This window comes from Brassica rapa, chromosome A08 (assembly GCF_000309985.2).
Source record: "Brassica rapa cultivar Chiifu-401-42 chromosome A08, CAAS_Brap_v3.01, whole genome shotgun sequence".
In the NCBI taxonomy this organism is placed as follows: Eukaryota; Viridiplantae; Streptophyta; class Magnoliopsida; order Brassicales; family Brassicaceae; genus Brassica; species Brassica rapa.
Window position 1 is genome coordinate 9572467 of NC_024802.2, and position 20679 is coordinate 9593145.

Below are 20679 nucleotides of genomic sequence, written 5' to 3' on the forward strand. Positions count from 1 at the left end.
ATGATACCGAAACATTTGATCGACCCGGGTTCGACTCTCCTACGAGTAATGGGTGATTTTTTTTTTTTTGTTCAAACATATATCTCAGGAATCGAAGAGTCTCTTCCAAACGACATCATGTAACTCAGTAACCGAAGAGTTTCTTTTCGTCAAGATTGGGTGTTATATGATTGGTTATTTCAGTAACTGACTTCAATAATCGAAGAGTTCCACAATAATCAAGAGTTTATTTTAACTGACTTCAATAATCGAAGAGTTCCTTTTTGTTCTATAAATATAAGGGACGATATCAGACCTTTTATTCACTCACTTCATTTCGCTTGATATATCCTTTTGCAATACAAGTTAGTTTTCGATTTTTCTCATTTTCCATTCAATTCATGAACTTTTTTCTATTTCTATTTTATCGTAACATCTTAGTTTCGATTTTGTTGCAGGACAAAGTTTCAATGGAAGGAAGTTCAAAGAAGATGATGAAGCGTCCCATAGAGGAGGTTTACGGATGTGATGCCGCCGAAGGTTTCAAGAAGGGGAAGAAGGAAACTGTGGAACATTACAGGGCTCTTCTTCGTTTGTCCAACGAATACAGGCTATCTGAGAATGATTGGAATCTTGCATCCAGCAAAGCAAATTCAATTGCTGTCCAAATCGAGTTGCTTGAAGATATTATCAAAGCTGATGGAAAATTTGATTTAACTGCTGAGTTGGAGAAACTCAAAGAAGAGCACTCGGAAGCGGAAGGAATGCTTGCTGATGTGAAGGTCAAAGTCCCTGATTGGGATAAACTTGGCGAAAGTTGGCTCCATCATGAGTAATTTCATGTTATCGTCTTCTCTTTTTATGTTTTTAAGGACCACATTATGTTTGATTTTCAGTTTTTATTTTAAATGAATAAGCACTTTTGTTTCTCTTGTGTTGTTTCTTCAATTAACAACCTAAATAAAAAACTTGTTCAATGTTTTTCACTATTTTGTAATGGTTTGGCCTAGTGTTCTTATAACTTGGTTATCTGATTTGCTTATTTGTTTTTGGAAAGCCATCCTGAATACATAAAATGATATCCAGATTATATAAATCTATCGTCTGTGAATAAATGAGTTCACATTTACTCTGTTATCGAATATCCAACGTAGCCTAGTGGCAAGCCCTTCTACTCTTAGTGTACCCTTATCACACAATAAGTCGTGTTCGATCCCCGTTGTGTATACTCACATTTTTTTTTGTTTTTAATTAAATATTCAAACGTTATTTTCGTTTTATTGTAGCTTTTGGCAAGTATAAGACCCTTGGTACAACGGCTGCACACTTGGATTAATCTATCGAGAGTTCACGAGTTCAATCAACATCAGATCACATTCTTTTTCATTTTTTTTTTGTAAACTTTAAAGGAATTTGTTTTTGGAAAGCTATCCTGAATACTTAAAATGATATCCAGATCATATAAATCTATCGTCTGTGAATAAATAAGTTCACATTTACTCTGATATCGAATATCCACCATAGCCTAGTGGCAAGCCCTTCTACTCTTAGTGTACCCTTATCACACAATAAGCCGTGTTCGATTCCCGTTGTGTATATTTTCACTTTTTTCTGTTTTTAATTAAATATTCAAAAGTTACAAGTTATTATCGTTTTATTATATCTTTTGGCAAGTATAACACCCTTGGCACAGCGGCTGCACACTTTGATTCATCTTTCGAGAGTTCACGAGTTCAATCAACATCGGATCACTTTCTTTTTCATTTTTTTTGTAAACTTTAAAGGAATATGCTAGGCTTTGGTGCATTTTGCTTTCTCACTCTTTTTCTGGAAACCCATCCTAAAAGTACCATAAGCATTTGACAATTCATCAATACATCCTAAAAATTTTTCAATAACAATCTAAATGAAAAAAACGTTAGGGATAATTCATTACAAACTTAAACTTAAACGTTAGGGATAATTAATATCAAAGTAGAAAAACAGTGTAGAAAACAGAACAAATATGACATTTTCACTTCCTTTGACCTTCCTGGAAATCTTTATCCATAAACTGGTCGAAGATCTCACAACATAGCTTGCTTCGTAAGTCCATCGCAGTTTCATCATTTATATTAGCCATGCTCTTCAATCCCAGTGACCTGCATTCCAGCATCTTCACAACAAAAATACCACAGTTGTATGGAAATTTTGTCTTTGGAAGCCCTTCTGCAAACTTAACTTCAAATGGACTGATATCTTCGAAATTAACCTCTTCACCAAGAAGTTCCATCTTTATGGCACTAATCAACACTGTCATAAATACCCAAAATTATACAATAAATCAATCACCAACAGACAACAAAATGAATATGTAAAAATGCATCACAATCACAAGCAGCAAGTGACAAACTTTTATTTTCTAAATTAGCTAATATTTTTACCTGCCAGTTCTTGGATTTGATTAAGAGCACGTTTGATATTTGCTTTTGGAAGACCACAATGGAAGAGTGTGATTGTGTTGTCCATCAATTGTATCTCCACCCCAATATAGTGACAGCTCAACTTATCTTCAATGACACCATATATAACATCAACATCTTCCAGCCATACCTTCTTTGGATGTATTAAACCTTTCACAAGTTCGCCTACACAGCCCTCCAATAACTTTTTTTTTTCTTATGTGGCTTCCTGACAGATTCATAAGCGTACCCAACCTCTTCTAAGAATTTGACTGGTACAAAGCATGCTGGTGGAAGATTGTTGTTGCGGAACCAAGCACCTTGCTCAACCCTCTTACAATTTAGCATTTCAAATGCAACATTTATGTGCTGCCAATGTAACAATATAGTTAGAAACTTCATATAGAACTGCTATAACATGGACATCTAGCATAGCTCAACTCAACCTCTTCCTAAACATATCACACAATCAAATAGAAGACAGAACAGAGTGTTGATTACCTCTTTGTTGAGATTGTTTTCTGCATCGTCCATTTTTTGAAAGAACTCTTTTTCAATTTCTTTTCCATTGATATAAAACGGTCTGTAGTTGATAAAATTAACTAGTATCAATCGAAACTTTTACAAAATAAATTAGGAATATTTATGCGAGGACAAAAAGTTGCTTACACACGATATATGCCCCGTAGATCCATCCAGTGTGTAAGCCTTGAAAACCGAGGAAATTCAGGTGTCACAAATGGATCAATTGGAAGGATTACCTCAGGTGTTACAGGTATAGGAGGGTTTCTAGGTCGTATTGGCCTCTTCTCTTCTCGCTGTAGAAAAGGAAGCAAATCTACTGGCTGAGCATTTGCTTTCTTCTTCTTACCAACATGTGGCTTCCCCTTTAATTAAAAATAAAGACAAAAATTCAGGATCGTTTTTATCTTTATACTTGAATGCCTTCCTAATATGAAGTAAAAATATTTTTTATACCTTTTTTGCATGATCGTCTTGACTTGGTTTCACACTCTTACCCTGCTTTACTTCTATCTGTGAAACAAAACCGATATATCAAACTATTGACCTGAACTTCAATTCAAGTGGATCTTATTCATTTTTATTACCTCTTTTGCCATTTTCCCAACACCATCTTCTGATGGACCAGCTGCTTCATTTTTCTTACAAGCGACAGCCTTCGCCTTCCCCTTTTTGAATGACAAAAATTCAGATACATTTATATCTTAATTCCTAGTATGATGTATAAATATTTCATACCTTTTTATCACCATCTCCTTCACTTGGATTCACACTCTGCGTCTGCTCTTCTTCCATCTGAAAATCAATACCGAGATATTAAACAAATGACATTATTTTTCAATTCAAGTGATCCAAGGCATTTGTTTTACCTTTTTTGTCATCTCCCAAACACCATCTACCCATTTTCTTGGTTTTCGCATCTCAGAATGGTGGAAGTAAATTTGTTCTTTAGAATTGTTCAAAGAGACAAAACACGAGCCATCAAACAAAATGACTTTAACTTTTCCAGCGCACCAGGCACCATTGTCGAACGCCTCCACGTCCTGCATTAGCTCATAACTTTTCTTCGCTCCAGATCTCTCAGGTGGTGGTTGAGGACGTATTCTGTCAATTGATACACGTGTCTCAACACTCCTTTTCCTCTTCTTTTCGTCCAGAGACGGGACGAAGTACTCAACTTTCACCATCTCAACCCCATCAACCAAATATGTTGCCAACACATTTCCTGGATACCATTTATGACAAGTATTGTCATCTTGTGATGAAATCTCCACATTTGCTCCGATCTCAAAGGGATTTTGAACTCTGCTTTCTACATCCTGTGATGGTTTAGATTCAAGGATATCCAGTCATTTTGATAGTTGCTGAGTATTTATTAAAGGTTTTAATGAAAGTAATACCTTATTTTGCTCTGTTAAAAGATTTCTGCGAGCTCGGGTATTTGGCTGTGTGTCGGAAATGTTTGGTGAAATGATCTCATTCATAAGCTCGTGAGTCTCCTGAATTCAGGAATGGTTGAATGAACACGTACAAGGGCTTCCAAAAATTACTTGAAAAGTCCAATTTTTTAAAGAAGGTACCTGCTGCGTCTGAATTGGAGTAAGGACTGGAGTCTCAATATTCTGTTGAGCTATTGGAGAACCAGGTGTCTCTTTCGTGATCTCATTCATAGGCTCTCGTGTATCCTGATGTCAGGAATGGGATTATGAACACGTACCAAATTCATAATTTTATAAATACCAACAGTTTTCAAAATTATACTTGCCTCATTGTTAAGTTGTTCATCTGCTTGATCTGCATTGGCTTCACCTTGTCTGGAAGCCGTCTCATGAAATGGAGTTGTGTCAGTCTGTGCAAGTACAACAAAAATTAGGAAGGCAAGCCTAAATATGTATAACATCTTCCAAAATTACTTGACAACTCAAAACTGAATCAAGAACTAGATAAACATTAATTTTAATTTCCGAAAAAAAAGTTACCTCATTGTTTGGAGTTTCATATGAAGTAACTCTTTGTAGTTTCTCTAGGTTTGTCACACGTTCTTTAATCTGTTTCCTGTCTTTTTCAATCAAACACAAACGATCGTTCATGATCCTTAAATTATCTCCCACCATCTCGCTGATTCTGTTGATCTTTGATTCCAAAGACTCCTCCTGATACGAAGTAGAAGCTTGACTCATCCCTCCATTCCCAAACAGTAAAGATGCTCTTCTTATTTCTTCATTAGCACCGTATAGGTCTACTGACATGTTTCGCCAATCTCTAATTTTAAACTTATAACCTCTCTTGGATAAATCGGCCATGTCATCCAGATCTTTATTAGCTTCGTCTCCCATGCAAACATCATCTTCTGGATCATTAGAAATAGGAGGTAGGATGCATGTGACCTTAAGCTGAAACCATAAAAATAATTAGCTTTTAAATGGAGAATCATAAGGCAAAACAGAAACAAGAAAAAAATAATGTAAAAACTTACATGATCTTTGATTTCAATTAGGAGAACATCTATCAGCTGTGGAGAAGCTATTTGAAGGTACTTCTCACACAAAAATATTGGGGTAGACGGTTGAACGCTCAGAATAGGAACAACTTGACTGAATGCATACTGTAGCAAAGGTACTGACTCAAGTATCCATATAAGAAATGCCATAGGGAACCCTTGCAAATCATAATTGTTTTTGTCGAGGCTTTTGTCGACAGCTCTCTGAAGTGATTTTAACAGCAAATTATAAGCTGTTCTCCCCCATGGGTATGTCATCAAGACATCCATATCCTGCGCTATTTTCACATAATCCAAAGTAAAAGTTGTGCCACCGTCGAGAAGGCTCTTCTGTAGTAGTATGCTCTCAATCAGGAGGAGCATTGCAAGGCAGAATCTCTCATCAGAAGCATCTTCTCTTGTGTTTCTGAGCTGCTTCTCCACGTCCTTTACTGTATGAGTACGCCCTTTTAGGAAGTCCCACTTAAATTTCTCGGTTCCCTCTCGTGGTTCTCTTGCTTCACCACTACATTTCAAACCAGTCACCATGTGGAATTCTCTTATAGAGAACCTCATTGGCTGAGCACCAAAATGGAACCATGCTTCGTGTCTCTTCACTGTCTTGATGCTTTTGGTGAGAACTGCGTGCACTATCTTAGCTGATAATTTCAAAGACCTCTCTCCAAGCTTGATCACCGGTCCCAAAAACGTCCCTCTTATTCTGTTGAACTCATCATTTCCTAGAATTTCCTTAACAGTTTTGATATAAGCAACTATCGAGTGTTGGTTTATCGATATCGTCTTCTCTGGCTCTGATCCAATCGGATACCTCAGCTCAGGCAGTGCTAGTCTTAATGGTAATGGATCTCCCATCTTGTTTCTATCCTGCGTAAACAAGAAAAATTTTATTTGTCTAAATTAATTAAAATCCAATTTTCAGGAAGGGTTTCCTGAAAAAAATACAAATCCTTCCCGAAGTCTATACACATGCTTTCACATGAACTAGAATTCTACGAATCATATTAGGTTAAAACGAGCAAGTCTATACACAAGCAAAAACCAGGAGACCAATCTCTCAGAAAGAAAACACACATAAGGTTGAATCTGCAACATACCTTCAAGAGATAGAGCTCTAGAAATGGTTTTTCTCGGAGAATAGAGAGAGCTCGCGTAAAAGATCGAGAGAGAGAGAGTTCTGGAGATGGGTTTTCGTCGGAGATCGAGAGATATGGAGATGAGAGAGAGATTCGAGAGGCGGAGACGAGTGAGATTCGAGAAGTTTGAAACGGCGAGAGTGTTGAGACGGCAAGAGTTTTGTTTTTTTTCAATCGAAATGTATTGTTTTGGAAACCTATCCTATATTAATTGGGTTAAGTATGCTTATGTAATATTCTTTAACAGATGATTCTCCTCAGACCAGCGGTTAAACCAAGGCTTTTTATAACTCAAAAGTCTCTCTATCCCCGGGTTCGATATGTGGTGGATTCAAAATCTATTTTAATTCTTTTTTGTGTTACAGTTTGGAGTTAAATAAAATTAAATGTAATCCATAACAGATGATTCTTCTTGGCCTAGTGGCTAAACTCCCACACTATCCAAATACGCAGACTCTCTCCCTCTGGGTTCGATCCTTTGTGGTTCTAAATTTTTGTTGTCTGTAAACATCACAATTTTAAGCTTACCATATACATGTCCAATCCTTAGTATATAATCTCATTTCATTCTTTTTTACATTTGAAACACTTAACTTTTTTTCTGGAAACCCATCCAGAAACAATATTTTAACCTTCCAAGATATATGATACCCAAATAAAATACTTGATATCCTTCCAATCTTTCTTATGTAACCAGACGCCAACAACATAACAAAATAAACAGTCATAACTAAAACCGAGTCTTAACTAAAACAAAAAATGTTTTCATGCATCATTCTCATTTCCCAAAGCTCTCATCCACAAATTGGTTGAAGATCTCACAAGACAAGGTTCTCCTTAGCTCCAATGCATTGTCATCATTAATCTTTGTCATGTCTCCTATCTTCAATGACTGGCACTCCAGAATCTTGACAAGAAATATCCCACAGTTGAAAGGATGTTTTGTCTTGGGTAAACCTTGTGCCTGCTCAATCTCAAATGGAATCATCTTCACCTTATCTACCTCATCACCAGAAGATTCCACCAGCAGATTAGAAATCAACACTGTCATATTTAAAAATCAATATCAAGATAGAATCAGTTGAATATTTCAAACCAAGAAACAGATGAATACATCAAATACAGATTGTTTATACATACCTGCCAACTTTTTCACTTGAGGAATATCAATGCTGTTGCTTTCCTTTTGAAAACAATCATATACTGTGATTCTTTTCTTCTTCAAATGAATTTCCATCCCAATCCAGACATTGCTTTTTTTTCCAAGAGTAATCCCATACACAACATCAACATCTTCTCCCCATGTCTTCTCTGGATATACCTTCCCTCTCACAGTATCTTTAAATAAATCGTTGAAAATCTTTTTACCTTTGACCTTTTCTTTCTTGTAAGCCAAATCATCAGAGAGCAAGCAATGCAAGAACTCCATAGGTAGGAAGCACGCCTTTGGAATCTTGTAGTTGTGGAACCAAGCAGCATTCTCATTTCTTCTGCAATTTAGCATTGCAAAGGCTCCATCAATGTGCTGCAAAAAAAAAGGCAAACATTATCTAATTTGTTACTATATAATTTCCTGAAACTAAACAAATCCTTCCTGAATTTTTTTTTAAAAAAAAAGCTCAAGGCAAGAACATATGTAAACAAATTACCTCTTTCTTAAGGTCCTTTTTTGCATTTTCCATGCTTTGAAAGAAAGATTTCCTTATCTTATTATCATTGATTGATAGGGACCTGCAGTCGATTAAAGATTCAAAGGAATTACCAAACCTCTTATACATAAATATAAGAATATATAGACAAGGACAGAAACATGCTTACGTTTCATGCATGCCGGGCTTTAATGTCATCCAATTTTGAAGCCTTGAAAGCTTATGTTCCGCAGGAGTTGAAAACGGATCAACTGCAGGTATAATCTCAGGTATTACAGTTAAAGCCGGATTTCTGTCAGACTTGAATGGAGTTTTTGTGTCTCTAGATCGTTTAGGCACCCTCTCGCTCCTTCTTAGGAAAACATTATCCATTCCTGAATTTTGTGATGAGGCAGCAGCTTTCCTTTTCTTATCAGGCTTCACCTTTAATCAAACAATAGACACCAAGCAAAATATTATCAAATTTGTTGCAATCGGAATTTCTGGAAACCATTCCTGAAACTAAAATGTATGTATATCAAACAATTCACGTGAAGTATAATTCTAGTTATGATTTACCTTATCTGCCATCTTCCAGACTCCATCTTTCCATTCTCTATGAATTCGCAAATCTGAATGTTTGAATAGAATAGTTTCCATAGAAGTATAGAGACACACCGAGTATGTGTTATCACCAAGTACCATGCTAATTTGTCCGCTGCTCCAGCCATTGTTGTAGAAGGCTTCTACCTTATCCATCATCTCAAAGGATTTTTGGTCACTAGTTGGTGTTGCAGGACGTATTTTGTCAGCCGTGATAGTATCCTGAAGTTTCTGAAGTCTATGTTGGTCTGTGAAGAGTGTCGTGTACTCAACTGTCAGCTCCTCTAGTCCTTCACACAGTTTAAGATCAACAACCTTTCCTGGATACCATATTTCGTCATCAGTAGACAAAATTTCAACCTCTGCGCCTATTTGAAAGTGAGCTAGAAGCCTGCTTACTTCAACCTATTAAAAATGAAGATTCAGTAACATCAGCGGTTTTAAATTGTTAGAATAATAATTAAAGATCAAATATACTCGATGCATACCTCGTTTTTTTCTGAAAAATCTATAGCACTTGTCTGAAGATGCTCTGTTTGCTGAGTAATAGGCGGCATCTTCGAAACATATGTGGAAACTAGCTCAGTAGTAGGTTCTGTAGTATCCTTGAGATTTTCTTCTGCTTGATTCTGCTCTGATGGTGTCTCATCGGATTGATCTCCCTCACTTGTCTGAAGGTGCTGTGTTTGCGGAGTAAGAGGCTGTGTCTTCGAAACATCTGTGGAAACTAGCTCAGTAGTAGGTTCTGTAGTATCCTTGAGATATTCTTCCGCTTGATTCTTTCTGCTTGATTGTGAATGCTCTCCTTCACTTGTAGAAAAATATTGGGTCGCAGTTTCTGTCTCACTCTATAAGACAAAAGTAAATGGTAAGAGTTAGTTGAATAGAAAAATATTACCTAAACATTTTAAATATTTCTTCTTACCAAAGCATTCTTATTTTCTTCAATAACTAGTGCAATTAGTGAAGACAATGGAGAGGAAGGTCTGTAATGCACAGCATGTGTATCCTCCTGTAATAACAGTAAAATAAAAGAGGTAGTTATGAAGAAGTTTCTACAATTTAAAATTCAAGTTGTACTTATGAAAGACATTTCTATGCTTACCTTTTTATTGTTTGCTGAAATGATCTCAGTCAATGGCTGTGTAGCCTCATACGTTTCCTCTGTTACCGTCTGCAAAAAAAAAAAAAAAAGTCAGGTAGGGGATCAAAAACACGTACAAAAGCTTTCAAACATTACTTGAAATCTCCAAGATTTTTTGAACATTTACCTGCTGTTTCTGAATTGGAGTAAAAACTTGAGCCTCAATACTCTTTGGAGATATTGGAGAAGAAGGTGTCTCATTCATTTCCAGTGTTTCTTTTTGCAAAACTTGAGTCTGAGCAGCAGGTGACTCAATCACAATCTGCAAAAAATATCAGGAAAGGCCATCATGAATACATTCAATTATAATTTCTAGAGTAAATATTACCTCATCATCTGGTTTTCCTTCTCCTTGATTAGTTTTGGGTGGCGTTTCATCAGTAGAGGTTTGTGTTTCCCTCTGCCAAAAATTAGAAAGGTCTATATATGTAAATCACCCAAAACTAATTGTAAACTCCAACTGTCATTGAGCATATACCTCTTTTGTCAGATTAGGAGTAAAAACTTGAGTATCAAGGGCAGGCGTGTCATCCGATGGCTCTCTCTCAATCTGTAAAAATTATCACGAAGTCAATCCAGAGTACGTTCTAAAGCTTCCAAACATTAACTTAAAAATCCAAGATTTTTTTTGACCATGTACCTGCTGAGTCTGACTTGGAGTATAAACGGGAGTTTCAATACTCTTTGGAGCTATTGGAGAAGAAGGTGTCTCATTCATTTCTACTGTTTCTTTCTGCAAAACTTGACTCTGACTAGCAGGTGACTCACTTGTTAATTTCTCTCTCACAATCTGCAAAAAAATATCAGGAATGGCCATCATGAATACATTCAACTATAATTTCTAGAATAAATATTACCTCATCATCTGGTTTTCCATCTTGATTAGGATTGGATGGCCTCTCACCGGTAGACGTTTCTGTTTCTTTCTGTCAAAAATCAGAAAAGCCTTTATATGTAAAAAAAAATCACCCAAAACTAATTTGTAAACTCCAACTGTGAAAACAATATCATTGAGCATATACCTCTTTTGTCAGATTAGGAGAGAATACTTGAGTATCAAGGGCAGGAGTTTCATCATCTGATTCATTCATTGTGTCCTGCAAAAATCAAGAATGCATTCTAGAATATGTACAAAAGCTTCCAAATATTACTTCAAAACTCAACAATATTTTATTGGTTACATACCTCATTTGTCAAATTAGGCTGTTGAGACATTGGAGATAAAGGCGTCTCACTCGATGATTGCGTGTAATCCTGCAAAAATCAGGAAGGCATTCAGGATTTTGTACAAGAATTTCCAAATATTTTCTTAAAAATTTTTGAGCATATACCTCATTTTGTTGAGACTTTGGAGATGCAGCTGATTCAATCATTGTCTCCTGCAAAAATCAGGAATGCATTCAAGAAGTACAAAAGCTTTCCAAATATTACTTCAAAACTCAACAATATTTATTGGTTACATACCTCATGTGTCAAATTAGGCTGTTGAGACATTGGAGATAAAGGTGTCTCACTCGATGGTTGCGTGTGAGACATTGGAGATAAAGGTGTCCCACTGGATGGTTGCGTGTGAGACATTGGAGATAAAGGTGTCCCACTGGATCGCTGTTTGTCAAATATTAGGAAGGCATTCAAGAATATGTACAAGATCTTCCAAAAAATACTTGAAAATGCAAATGTAAAAGAAGATGTTTTGAGAATTTACCTTTTGTGTCACGTTAGTGGGAAAAACATTGCTGTTTCCTTCCAACTCTGACACACGAGCTCTAAGATGTATGTTTTCTTCTTCCAGTAATGACATTCGATCCTTCATGCTCTTCAGATTCTCCTCCATTACCGTGATGATCCTGTTCACTTTTTCATTTACTGAATCCTCATCAATCGGAGTAGAAGCTTGGCCAGTCTCCTTATTTGCCATCATTTGAATAAGAGCATCCAATGTGTCAAATGTGTCTACACACCTATTTTCCCAGTCATCGGCTGTAATCTTGTACCCTTTCTTTGTTACATCTTTCACTGTTTCCAACTCGTCACTATATTTGTCTTCAATGGAGATATCATCTTCTGGATCATGAGGAATAGAAGGTAGTATGCAATGGACCTTCAGCTGAGAATATTTCAAAAAAAGACCAATGAGAAACATATTAAAAAGAAGAAGCCAAATAAACTGAGAAACATATACTTGGAAAAGCTTACCTTTGTATCAGCTTCAACCTGTAAAACCCTATCAAGTGATGGATTCTCTATCTCAGTGTATTTTTCACACAAGTAAGTCGGCCCAGGAACCTCAACTGTTGGTACACACTTACTGAACTTATTCCTTAGCAAAGGAATCGACTCTAGTATCCAAAGAAGGAATACTAGAGGATAACCTTGCAACTCAAATTTGGATTTATTCTCCAAATGATTCGCGACAGCGTTTTGAATTGACTTCAGGAGCACAATGTAAGCCTCTTTTCCCCATGGATATGTCATATCCTGTGCATTTTTCGCATATTCCAAAGGAAAACTCCCTCCTTTGCTCTTCCGCAATAATATGCTCTCTACCAGGATGAGCATTGCGAGGCATATTCTCTCCTCAGAAGCATCTTCTCTTGTGTTTCTGAGCTGGTCCACCACGTCACTTAACTTATGACTACGCCCCTTTAGCAATTCCCAATTAAATCTCTCGGTTTCCCTTCGTGGTCCTTCTAATGCACCACTACATTTCAAGCCTGTCATCATATGAAATTCTCTTATAGAGAACCTCATTGGCTGCGCACCGAAATGGAACCAGGCTTCATTCTCCTTGACAGAAACGATGCTTCTAGTGAGAATGGCGTAGACTATCTTTGCTGATAACTTCAATCCTCTCTCACTGAGCTTCATTACAGGTCCCAGAAATGATCCTCGGACTCTTATCATCTCATCTGGTTTTAGGATGCTTTTGACAATAGAGATATAATCTGAACCAGAGTATTGGTTGATTGCTGACTTTTCTTTTGGCTGTGAACCAATAGGATACTTCAGCTCTGGCAGTGCTAGTTTTAGAGGTACTGAATCTCCCATCTTGTTTCTATCCTGCGTAAACAAGGAAAAAAAAAATTTCAAACTTTTCTGGAAGGCTTTCCTGAAATAACACAAATACAAAACAACACAAAAGTCTTCATTTGCTTCGCTTGTTAATAAGAACGAGTAACACACAAATCAAAATCAAAACGCAAGCTTCCCAAATTTTAATTCAAAAACCCTAATTTTAAAAAGTTACCGATTTTGAGAGTAGAGAGTGTGACGCTGATGATTAGATAGCCGGAGAAGATGATTATCGAGCCGGAGAAGATGATTAGCGAGCCGGAGAAGACGATTAGCGAGCCGGAGAAGATGATTCCCGAGCCGGAGACTTCGATTCCCGAATCGGAGAAGATGATTCCCGAGCCGGAGACGACAATTCCCGAGTCGGAGAAGATGATTCCCGAGCCGGAGACGACGATTCCCGAGTCGGAGACGACAGTGCCGGTGAGGGTTTGAAGATTCCCGAGAGGAGACGACACGATTCGCGATCGAATGAAATGAAATGTTTTTTTTTCTATTCTTATAACAAAGGGTATAAAGGTAAATTACCTCTTTAATGAAACCTATTTTTGTGACTTCTGATCCTGAGTGCTAGTTTGGGAAGGAAAACTTCAAAAGGTGCTATTATTGACAATTGCCCAAGTATATATGTAGTAGAAAGTGTCTAATGATATAAAGTAAGTTTAGAAAAGTGTATTATTCTATAAATTTCTCATTTTATTTTTACATAAAGGGAATGGTCTTTGTTTTATATTTTGCTAAAGAAAAGAAGTTAGACGGGGCATGTGCCACGTACTTCTTTTGCTATGTATCAAAATGACACAGTCCAAGATTCAAAGACCAGAATCTCTTATTTTTGCTTCCTAAATTTCTCATTGATCTACAATCACAGTCTTCAAACCAAATTTTTTGCACACTAGATTTCATGGGAAAGCGAGTAGAATTGTGCCCTCTAAATGAGACTGAAACTCGTGTTCTGCTCTTGTCTCTCAATATTTTTGTTAACCTAATTAATTGACTCATAAACTTTGTATTTATGGAATAAGACGTCAAACTTCGAATATAGAAAGATCTGCGATATAGTGTTCATCCTTATCAAATATTTGAATATTCTCAACAAGTCTCCAATACCATATCAACGTATCATAAATTATAGTATATGTCACATTCCTCTTTATTCCCACGTCGTACCACAACAGTATTATGCAACGACTTCATGTATTACAAACAACTTGTTTTCTATGGTGCAAACGTTTGTTTACTACGTATGGAACTCTTTTAAACTGGTCCCAGAATTATTTTTGATTCATTTCTTCCTTTTTCCCATATAACTGAATAAAATTGTAAAGTTTGTGACCACCATCGATTTGCACGTTTGGGACTATTTCTGTGACGACTTTCTTTAGTTATTCTTCCACTCCCACCAACCATTAAAGTATCTTTTAATTAATAAAAACTAGACACTGATCCGCGCACCAGTGCGGCTATAAATTTTTAGTTTTTGGTTATTTATTTAATTAAATGATGTATTTATAATATTTGATGTATTATATTCACCAACTAAATATTTTTTTGGTATCTTAAACCATCTATTTATGACGAATATTCGATATCATATAAAAAATTGAACAAATAGACGTAATTAGAGAATTATAGACGATATATAAAATGTAAAAACAATGGTTATTAATGTAAAATATGAAGAAATATTATATTATGACTTAGTATGGCATAAAAGATTATAAATTAGTTGTACATGTTTAAAGAAAATACAATGATTTTTAAATTTCTATGAAAAATTTAACATATAAAAAAGGGCGATGAATTAGTCATCAAATTGTAAATAATTTCATAATTTTATTAATAATAAATTATTTATAGTCTTTATTTTTCGTCAAGATAATTATTAAATGTCCATAACATTAATATGTTACAAGGTCATATTATGAAAGCCTATATTGTAACCGTTTTTTTCCAGGAAGAATAACGAAAATAAATTACATTTAGCTCTTTGTTTTGTTTAAGTTAGGTGTCGGTAAAAGATTAAAAAAAATCTCTATCTTTTTCAATGTTCAATTTGAAGCTTATTATGCGAAAATCATACGCAAAAATAGGCAATTGTTGGAATCTCTATATCTTTATATTCTTACAAATTTTAAATTTATTGTTTCCTCTTCTCCAAGCAAATCAATTACCGAAGTAATAGATCAATTGGTTGGAATCAAATCTATTCTTATAATTAGTGTAATTATGGTTACAATTTATATATTTAATAGGTACATTAAAGATACGACATTGAAGATATTTTGTTTTGATTAATAGAAGATATTGGATTTTGAGTCTGTATTTATTGATTTGTTTTTTATAAAACTTAGAAAATCAATAGGATGATTGGTTGATCGATACATCCTATAAAGAAAACAAAAACTATAAGTGGTTTGAATATTGTACATCGATGCATGATGTAAGTTGACTATATAAAACTTGAGCATGATCATTTCAAACTAAAGTATAGGTAGGTTATATAGATTTTTTATATTGTAGTTAATATATTTAAAATATTACATATGTCAAGTGATTCACGTTTTCGTAAAAAAAAAAAAAATTCAAGTTCATTATTGGGCCGTACTTGTCCGTAATAAACTACATTAAATATATGATTTTTAATGTGTACTTCTATTTTAATAATATAGATAATTGATGTGTAAACATAATTCAATTAGGTTTCAGTTTAAGTATTTAATTAAGTTTGGCTGGTTTCTTTTCTCCATCCCTTGACATAATGTAGAAAACAAAATATTTATTGAGAATGATCATCTTCTTTATTGATAATTTTCATTATAGTCTGCAAAGAGCTTTATTGAGAATTTATACAGTGGTAGGTAGAAGCTCCTGATATATATATAGAAAGAGGAGTCATGAAGATGATCTTGATGAGGTAACTAAAGTGGGTTGGGTATTTTATGCATCTGCGAACTTCTTATTCTTCTCGAAGGTGAGGCTGGAGCGGAGAAAATCTTTCTTCAGAGGGTTCTTGATGGCAGGGCTTATGAACTTCTGATACCATTTTCCAGAAAGTTTGAGGTCTCTGTCAGTGACATTATTCCAATCAATGTAACTGAGTCCGAATCTGACGGTAAATCCTTTGTCGAATTCATAATTATCTCCAAGAGACCACGCAAAGTATCCTTTCACGTTGACATGCTTCTCCCTAAAAGCAAGAAATCATTCATTAGAGGTCATACATGCATACACAGAAGGAGAGAGGCATCAACTCACTTGATGACTTTACTGAGAAAACAGAGATGGCTGCAGAGATATTCGATGCGCTTGTAATCGAACATAGACTCATCACGCGTTTCATTACCGGGGGTACTGATTCCTAATTAAACCGTCATAATATGAACAATCCATAGTATTTTTTTGTCAATTTCTTGAACCAACCTCAAATTACATTTAACATTTAAAGATGAATTTAGAGATGGGTAATAGAACTCACCATTCTCAGTGACATAGATTAACGGGTTATAGTACTTGGTTTTGAAGTAGTCCATTACGTAATAAATGCCTTTAGGGTAGTAATAGGAGTTTTCGGTTTCGTCACTGTTTGCCTCGAACTGAGAATGGGAAGCAAATATTAATAAGAAAAAGCAATTTTTGGTTAACAAATAAATGAAGGATATGGGTGGATCATGCATACATACCAGTGGACCAATGTAATGATTACTTGCATTGATATCTGTAAACACAAGTTTGAAATAATTGATGGTCACCGATTATTGTAATTTGAAAAAAAAAGAGTGGGTAAATAAATTAAGTTTTTAACTAAGTGGAAATATATATAGTACATGTGAGCTTTGCGCCTGCGTCCATCATGGCAGTGTGATTAGCCCAATGAACTGGATTAGGGCTTGGTTGGGCATACTGAGTGACATAATAGTTGAGACCAAGAAAATCATATGAACCCTTTACGAGGTTGGATTCTTCCGGAGAGAACGATGGAAGCCGATCACCCACAGTGTCTATCATGATTTGAGGGTATGTTCCATTTGTTAGCGGGCCCATGAACCTGATGCACATACACATTTTCATCAGTTTATATATACAACATATGCTAATGTTAAGTTTATTTTATAAACATATACCATCCCAAGAAGAATTCTTTCATCCTCTCGGTTGCAGCTATGCTGTCTGGATCAGTGTCATTATATGGAAGAAACCATCTAGTTATCATCACAGGTCCAATCTTACCTCCTTGATGCTGTGGTCACGCAGATATATATATACACAATGATGTGATTAAAATCAGAATCAGATATGTTGGATTACTTTTTTGATAACTGATCAGTCAAATATGTTAGATTACACAAGTCACAAAATGGAGAACTCACCGAATAATTTTTCCTGTAAAGATCGACCACCGTGGCATGAGCGAGAAGCTGGTTATGTGCAACGATATAGGGTTCAGTTGAAGAATTACCGGCGTAACAGGTAGGATCAACCATTGGAGAACATCTACCGGGTGCATCTGATCCTGCTCCGTAGCCTCTCGTAGGCACTGTGTAGAGCTGGTTGATCGTGAGCCAGTTCTTTACTTTATGACCAAATTCTTGGAAACACAGATTCGCGTAATCTTTGAAATCGTGTCTGCGAATATTACAGAATCATTTCATTAACCCAATACCAAAACTTTGTATGTTTTCGTCTTTTCTTAATAAGCAGCATGCATGGCATAAACATGACATACATGATCTGGGGGTCCAAAAAACCTTCATATTCATCTTGTAGTACTTGAGGAAGGTCCCAGTGAAAGAGCGTAACGAAAGGTGTTATGCCCTTGTCGATGAGTCCATCTATGAGTCCGTGGTAGTAGTTAATACCATCTTTGTTTACTCCCCTGCTCCTCTTTCCTCCTGCTCATCATATGTATCGTACATTTATTCTTTCCAAGAAATCACATATATATACATGGATCAGTGATATGTGTACATACTTGGAATGATTCTTGACCACGCAATGGAGAATCTGTAACCAGTAGCGTTGAGTTCGTCCAGCACATCTATATCTTTCTGCAGTTTATATATATAGTTGCATGTCAAGTCACACGTAGTTGATAGATAAGTCAGTGAATAACATTAGTTAGCACACATGACACATATATATATATATTGTGAAATTTACCTGCCAGTATGAAAATGAGTCACAAGTAGTGTCTCCATTTCCATGATCGGGTCCTGATTTATCTGATAGTAAACAAATACATTACTATAAGTGTATATGAACATGTATGTAACCAATATTATATATATAACCATGCAAACAACAAACTTGGGTATCGGTGTGTGAAACCATCCCAAACGTTAAGTCCACGACCTAGGCAACCTTCAATCTGAAATGAAAAAAAAAACACATACAGTTTTGGATTGTAGTGTTTTAAATGATTTTCTTGTACGTAAAGTGACGTATGACAACACAATATTAGTGGTTTATTTGTTACACGCCTGGTAAGCAGAAGATGCAACACCGAAGATGAAGTCTTTCTCGAAGCTGCTACTGTTGAGACGATCAGGTTGACTACATTTGAATGGCAGGTTCTCTTCGCAAGTTATTTCTTCATCAGCTTTGCAAGTTGCCAGAGCTAGTAGAAAAGCTAATATGAGCCCAAGATGCTTCATGGTTAATTTGTAGATGTGTGTGTTGTGTAGTATGTAACCTTTGTACCAATCTAGGGTTTATATAGCCTTTACAAAGAAGAGTAACGTATGCATTTTCTTGTCTTAGTGTCTTGATTAATATATTGGAAGAGGTGTAGCCGTGTAGGTGACATGAAACCCGTGGCTTTTTACCGTGGTTGGCTCTTCAATCGATCATTTCATAAGAAAATATTGGATTTTTATGTCAATTGTGATCGGTTGATTACTATCATTTTAAAGTTAATCTGATAAATAACGATGGGGTAGAATTTTTATATTTATCAGAATAACTTGGCCAGAAAAAATACAAACAAGGTATCAAAAGAGTTGAGTAAGGTTCCATGAGCTTCTAATAATGAATGCATGGCATGAAAATTCAGTCGACCGGAAGGTGATATGCAAAACACACACTAATTTACAAAGAATTGATGAGTCAACGGTGACATAATGCAGCATATGGGTCAAAGGTTTGCGCAAAAGTATAACGACATGCATCAAGATTCCTTGTACTAAAGCTCCCCAATAAACGTTTTCTTCTAGTACAGATGATGTTCAGTGCCGTTTTACAATTGACTTGGAGTTCGAATTGACGCCACAAAGTTATTGAAAAGTCTATAGGGATACGTACTATACGTACTCTTCAATCTGAAGTAACAATGCCGTAGGAAAAAGAAAACCAATTATCATGTGATCCAAAAGGCCACATTCATCACAAGCCTCATCGGCTCACCGATGACAGTCACCGCATATTTTTTTCGCTGCTCGATGATTTATCACATGAAACCAGAGACTTTCTCTCTCTCCAACCGATAAAAGAAAGCAACAACCAACTCATATATTATTTAAATCGTTATTGATCATCTGCAAAACAGTTGTGGTGCAGGAGATGGACGACTTGCCGATTCGTTGCGTGGGATATCTAGCAGTGAGGTAATGTTTTTCTACATTTTACATAATCAACGAAAATTATGGAAATGTCAATTCTTTTATCTTGCCATAGTGCGGTCGGCCCGACTATTTAAGTGGCTTAAAGCTAATTAATAAAATTGTGATATTGAGTTTCACGAGACAGTACCTAATGATACATGAACAATAAATTAAAAGTAAGCTCACCATACTTTTCCATTTAGTAGATATTTGTTAATTTGTTTGACAAACATTTTTTAGGATAGAACTATAAATATATAACAAATATAAGACACGCAAATTGAATTATACACTTGAATTAATTTTCCAATAAATACTTAGACCAAAAAATTGATACTATAAGTATACATATAATGAATAACAAAACATAGACCGTAAAAGAAATGAGAAGAAAACTATATGAAAACACAGTAATAGATGACATAATTCTCGAGAGATGTTGAATTGAATTCCCACGTTAAGCAGATTTCTTCTAAAAAAAACATATTAGTCGGCTAAAAAGTTATGATTTGTGGCCTAGATTTGTATGTTACTGATTTTTTTTGTCAACGAGTTACTGATATATATAGTACCCTAAAGCATATGCTTTACATGTTATGTGACAGGACCGGGGGCCTGATAGGCTTATATCTTCTAAGCTATTATTACTTTCTAAGACATTTGATGTTTATAATCTACTAATTCGATTCTGTCCAAGTGAACGCATGTCTTTCATAAATGATTCTTATTCGTAGGTGAACAGCATTGTCCACTGGCGAGGTTTCTACTCCTCAATCTGCACGCAAGTTATATATTAAATTTACACAATAAAGTGCACATAATGTTTGGTTCACCTTGATCCCTGTATAATGAGGTCCGGAGGTTTGTTTTGTTAGGGGGGTGAGGGGAGGGGGGGGGGGGGGGGTGGGGGGGGGGGGGGGGGGTACTATGAAACTACGATAGCCAACTGGCCAAGGGAACCCCACGACATCCTGAAGAAGACAAGCAAAAAAATTGCAACTCATGATGGAGTCAAGATGAAGGTGGAGAGGTATGTACTCTTGTTATAGTTAACTTTA

General features: G+C 35.8%; 4 protein-coding genes and 1 long non-coding RNA gene across 6 annotated transcripts; 1 reads left to right on the plus strand and 4 right to left on the minus strand.

Annotated features, from left to right (window-relative positions):
- Positions 1-835: 835 nt before the first annotated feature.
- LOC117127446 lies at positions 836-5333 on the minus strand. Its single transcript, XM_033277814.1, has 9 exons — positions 4922-5333; positions 4708-4791; positions 4523-4627; positions 4343-4441; positions 3812-4261; positions 3681-3737; positions 3530-3610; positions 3399-3455; positions 836-3307 (listed from the first exon to the last, which is right to left on the minus strand). The coding sequence occupies exons 1-9, from the start codon at positions 5276-5278 to the stop codon at positions 3086-3088; spliced, it is 1512 nt and encodes a 503-aa protein (XP_033133705.1). The 5' UTR covers positions 5279-5333; the 3' UTR covers positions 836-3085.
- A 1900-nt stretch (positions 5334-7233) lies between these two features.
- On the minus strand, positions 7234-11528 carry LOC117127444. Of its 2 annotated transcripts, XM_033277808.1 has the most exons (17): positions 11415-11528; positions 11282-11329; positions 11136-11204; positions 10973-11047; positions 10808-10876; positions 10591-10740; positions 10429-10500; positions 10279-10350; positions 10078-10212; positions 9912-9980; positions 9732-9818; positions 9295-9654; positions 8783-9211; positions 8394-8647; positions 8225-8306; positions 7716-8100; positions 7234-7619 (listed from the first exon to the last, which is right to left on the minus strand). In XM_033277808.1, the coding sequence occupies exons 1-17, from the start codon at positions 11526-11528 to the stop codon at positions 7354-7356; spliced, it is 2736 nt and encodes a 911-aa protein (XP_033133699.1). In that variant the 3' UTR covers positions 7234-7353. The 2 variants fall into 2 exon arrangements, with proteins under 2 accessions (XP_033133699.1, XP_033133700.1); XM_033277809.1 differs by lacking the exons at positions 10279-10350; positions 10429-10500; positions 10591-10740.
- LOC117127449 lies at positions 11201-12125 on the plus strand. Its single transcript, XR_004450455.1, has 2 exons — positions 11201-11497; positions 11540-12125. It is a non-coding gene; the product is annotated as an uncharacterized LOC117127449 (long non-coding RNA).
- On the minus strand, positions 11536-14255 carry LOC117127447. Its single transcript, XM_033277815.1, has 2 exons — positions 12147-14255; positions 11536-12057 (listed from the first exon to the last, which is right to left on the minus strand). Exons 1-2 carry the CDS (start codon positions 12996-12998, stop codon positions 11563-11565), a joined length of 1347 nt encoding a protein of 448 aa, XP_033133706.1. The 5' UTR covers positions 12999-14255; the 3' UTR covers positions 11536-11562.
- A 1526-nt stretch (positions 14256-15781) lies between these two features.
- LOC103833480 (myrosinase MA1) lies at positions 15782-18933 on the minus strand. Its single transcript, XM_009109562.3, has 12 exons — positions 18503-18933; positions 18330-18390; positions 18183-18244; positions 17995-18070; positions 17749-17914; positions 17393-17648; positions 17147-17262; positions 16850-17070; positions 16706-16740; positions 16501-16618; positions 16281-16383; positions 15782-16212 (listed from the first exon to the last, which is right to left on the minus strand). Exons 1-12 carry the CDS (start codon positions 18674-18676, stop codon positions 15963-15965), a joined length of 1638 nt encoding a protein of 545 aa, XP_009107810.2. The 5' UTR covers positions 18677-18933; the 3' UTR covers positions 15782-15962.
- Positions 18934-20679: the final 1746 nt, after the last annotated feature.